We start from the raw sequence: 4,214 nt of genomic DNA, 5'->3' as shown, positions 1-4,214 counted from the left end.
AAAAAGTATATTTCTATTTTTTCAATGCATTTTAAAATATTAAAAATACTTCTCTCTCATCGCACGGTAATCAAGACCAATATCGTTCCACATATGATCTCCTTAATTTCTACATACCCTTAACTTATTAGAGATTGAATAATTGAAGAGGAGAGATAGTGGTTTGCATCTTCTTAATGCATTTTTCACTCTATACTTCATAATCTGTTTTAGTAAAAAAAATATGTACATTTATTCGTGGAGGGAGGAAGCAGGTGACAAGCGAACAAAGGAGCACACCGGTGCGAGGGTATCGACTTTAAAGCCGGCCCCTGCCCTGCCCCGTAACGCATGCATGGCTCGCGGGAACTGCAATGTGGCAGCCTCACCTCGTTCTCCGCGCGACACGGCGGTACCATGCACCTTGGCATGGCACCGTGGACGTGCGTCCAGACTGGCGCAGCCCAGCCCGCGGACACCTATAAATGGGTGCCCAGGCCACAAGCCGTTCTCATCACAAGTTCACAACGCACACACATTAAGTGTGTAAGTAAGTGACAGATTGAACAATGGGAGGGCGCGGCAAGAAGCGTGGTATGGAACAGGGAGCGCTCCCCTCGATTACGCATAGTTTTACTAGTAGTTGTTCATGGCGGTTCTGATTTGTTTCTGGTTTTGGTTTCAGGTGCTGCGAAGGAGGCCGGCCGTGAGGGCAACGGGGAGAAGCCGGCGTCCGACGGGGGCAGCGCGCTGCCGACGGCCAACGTCGTGCCCCCGACGAGGCGGGTGCCGCCGTCGAACGTCAAGATCGCCGAGTCCGCGAAGCAGCTCACCCACGACTGCGCGGCCGAGTTCGTTTTCAGCCGCAGGGCGCGCCCTCCTGCGCGGCCGGCGATGACGGCGGCCGTGTCGCCTGGCGCGCCAGTGTTCACCGACGAGGAGCTGGAGTTCCTCCAGTCGGTAATTCCTCCGCCGCCGGGCGGATATTAGCGGTGCGGCGGGCAAGCTGGTCGGCCACAGGCGCAGGCGCTGCCACCTGCGGGGCATGGCTATAAATGTTGTGTTGTTTTGCTTGAAGAAAAATCCCGGTGTATCCAACAAGACAATAATATATACACCGTCCGTTCCAAATTACTTATCTTAAATTTATTTAGATACAGACACTAAAACTTGTCTACATATATCTGTATTTAAACAAATGTAAGACAACTAATTTGGAACGAAAGGAGGGAGTACTAATGACATATTCAGAGCTGTCTCTCTATGTGAATATCTTTGGATAGGAACTAGAAACAGGACAAAAACAAATTAAAAAATATGCTTAAGTTTCCAAAACTCCTGAAAAATAGAGTATATTTGGGAGGTCACGTTCACCAAAAATGCAAAATTTGAAGTTCAAACTAAAATACATTTGCAAGGTATAGAGAAACAAATCCAAGAAATGAATAGCGACAAACGGTGCATCACTATTTCTGTATATTTTTTTCCTGACCTTCCAAATGTATTTGTGTCTGAACCTCAATTTAACCAATTTAAGAACATGATATCTCCACTATATCATATTATTTGAGATATTTAAGAAAACATGGTATGTTTGAAGTTTTCATTGCAACTGATTTCAACCAGATACTTTCTAGGAATACCTTACAACGTTATGTGGGAGAGGATGCACCCGTGCCGACATGTGTCACACGGGAAAGAGCGAGTGCTTTTCTGTTAGTTCTATGATTTTTTTCTTTCCTTTTCTTTTCATCTTTTCACTTAGTTGTTAGTAGATAGTTTTAGCATCTTACAAAATGAAACATAATTCTTTTTTTTTTCAAATATTTAATATTTATGTAAACCTGTTTCATAGTAGACTAAATTCCAGCACCAACATACTCTCAAATGTAGATGCTACAATTTAGTCTACTTTGGGCCAGCCCAATAGCAACCAGAGGGACATTTTAGTCTATGTTGGAATGTAGATGCTGGAATTCAGCACCTACATACCCTCAAATGTAGACTAAATTCCAGCACTTACATATGAGGATGTTTCATAGTAGACTAAATTTCATAGGTTGCAACAGGTTAATACAATCCTAAGGGCATCTACATTTGAGAGTATGTAGGTGCTGGAATTTAGTCTACTTTGGGCTAGCCCAATAGCATTTTTTTAAATTCCTAATAAATCCTAGAGGCCCACTCAGCCCATTCGTGTAAGGCAAGAGGTGAAACCAAAGTTAAGTCCCACATTGCTAGTTTGGTGGGAGTTGGACCTCCTTATAAGGGAGTGTGTTTCCCCACATGTATGAGCATGAGAACAAGAGGGACAATCATGCGCGCTTCTCCTTCACCGCCCGCCGCGCCGCGGGTTGCGGGAATGAGCCGAGCCGAGATTGAATCCGAACGGCGCACCTCTTTGGCTGCAGTCTTTTCGCTTCGTCTCCCTCTTTTGCTTCACCTTCCATCGCTGCCCTCTCGCCTACTTCTCATGTGCCTATAAAAGAGAGGTCGCTCCTCTCTAGAGAGACACACCAGAACCTCTTTCTCTCGTCACCGAGTTCCAATCTCTAAGCTACTCTTGCGATCTTCCCCATCCCGGTGTGCGTCACAGGTCGAGACAGTAGGCCTTCAAAACCCCACCTCTTTGAGTCCTGTATGAGAGAAGGATGATAAGGTTTTTGGGGAGTGCTCTGCGCGACTATTGACCGGTTCATCACGGATGCTCTGGACACCGGCGGCCACTTCCCCAACGATGACTTCTTCCCCGATGTCAACAACCTCTTCGACGACATGGCTTGCAAGGACACTAACCCAAGACCAGTGCTTCTGCCGCTGTTCCGTACGTCTTCGTGTCCTCTGTGTTTATGTTGATGCTACATCTTCTTGCTCTAGCATTTCTTGTTCTAGCCTCTATACTACACAAGTTCTGTTCTAGATCATCTACTTCATGTCTGCATATGCTACTTACCTTCTCTATTTCAAATTGCATGACTTGTTTTATCTCTATTATTATAGTCATATTTTATCTAGTATTTCTGTTAGTAAAATCACATGGTAAATTGCTCATATTTCCAACAGTCGGGAGGGATGGTGACGACATATGGTGGAACACATATTTGGATGAACATGATTAGGTTGAGCTAGCAGGACTAACGCGATGGGTTTGTGGCTCAGGTAGGAGACCTCACCTGGTGGTGGCGGATAGATGGGGAAACCCTAGGGGTGCCCTAGTGGCTTTATGGAGGGGGAGATCATGGCGTCAGGCATGTTGGCGTCGACATCGGCGTGCTACAGGTGGTCGTTCGCTGTTGTGGGTTGGGTGGCAATTGGGTTGCGAACAATGTAAGTCAGTAAGTGGCTCCCCTCTTTCTCTCTTTTTATTCTTTTATTACAAAATAGAAAAGATGAAGGGAAAAGAATAAAAGAAATAAATGTGACATAAAACTATGGAATATTATCTACATGCTTTGTTATTAATACTTAGGCCAACAAAGTTGATTCCATCAATTTTGGAGAAGAATTCAAATTGATTTAAACTAGAGGTGCAAGATAGAATTGGATAAAAATGGTGAAATGATTATGGTAGCCTATGAATATGACTTTCAAAAACAGAAAGAGATTTTTAATAAATAGCATTTGACTTCCCAAAAATTGTTTATAGAACTTTCTAGTGTGGCATTTAAGTTGTACAATGCAATGATATGATGATGAAAGAAATAACAAGGAAATGGTTGGAGGATTACTCTCGGACTATTTCACCCCCATCAGCTACCAATCCAACCGCTAGACCACTCCTTTTGAGCCCTATATGACGAAAGTGGCATGCGCCTCTCGACCGGCCATAATTTGGAAGGAGTACCCTCTTAGGACTAAACATTCTTAGTAGATATGGAAAACTAGTACAACTTGATGGATCCTAGATTAGGGGGTGATTGGCATGTTAGTTGCTGGTCCATTGGGCTGGGCCCAGGAGCCCCCTAAACTCATCAACTGGTGGGCCTTGTTCATCTGGTCCAAGAATAACAAGAAGGATGGTCCGAAGACTTGGCGTGTACTCCAAGATCTGGAGGTAGTCCATGGCACATACACCCTAAGCTCAAATGACCTATCTGTAAACCCTAGGTACTCTAGTATCTATATAAACCGAGGTACCAGGAACGTATATGACACATTCATTCTTGTACGATCTCGTGGTAGATCACTTGTACTTCAATACAACAAAGTAGGATGTAGGGGTTTACCTCTCCGAG

General features: G+C 44.4%; 1 protein-coding gene across 1 annotated transcript; it reads left to right on the top strand.

The window, feature by feature from the left end:
- The first annotated feature begins 450 nt into the window (after nt 1–450).
- On the top strand, nt 451–1,113 carry LOC125512473 (nuclear transcription factor Y subunit B-1-like). The gene is made up of 2 exons (XM_048677567.2): nt 451–573; nt 665–1,113. Exons 1-2 carry the CDS (start codon nt 549–551, stop codon nt 967–969), a joined length of 330 nt encoding a protein of 109 aa, XP_048533524.1. The 5' UTR covers nt 451–548; the 3' UTR covers nt 970–1,113.
- Nucleotides 1,114–4,214: the final 3,101 nt, after the last annotated feature.

Source organism: Triticum urartu, chromosome 6A (genome assembly GCF_056163025.1).
Source record: "Triticum urartu cultivar PI428250 chromosome 6A, HENAU_Tu73, whole genome shotgun sequence".
NCBI lineage: Eukaryota > Viridiplantae > Streptophyta > Magnoliopsida > Poales > Poaceae > Triticum > Triticum urartu.
This window is presented reverse-complemented; position numbering and strand designations above follow the sequence as displayed.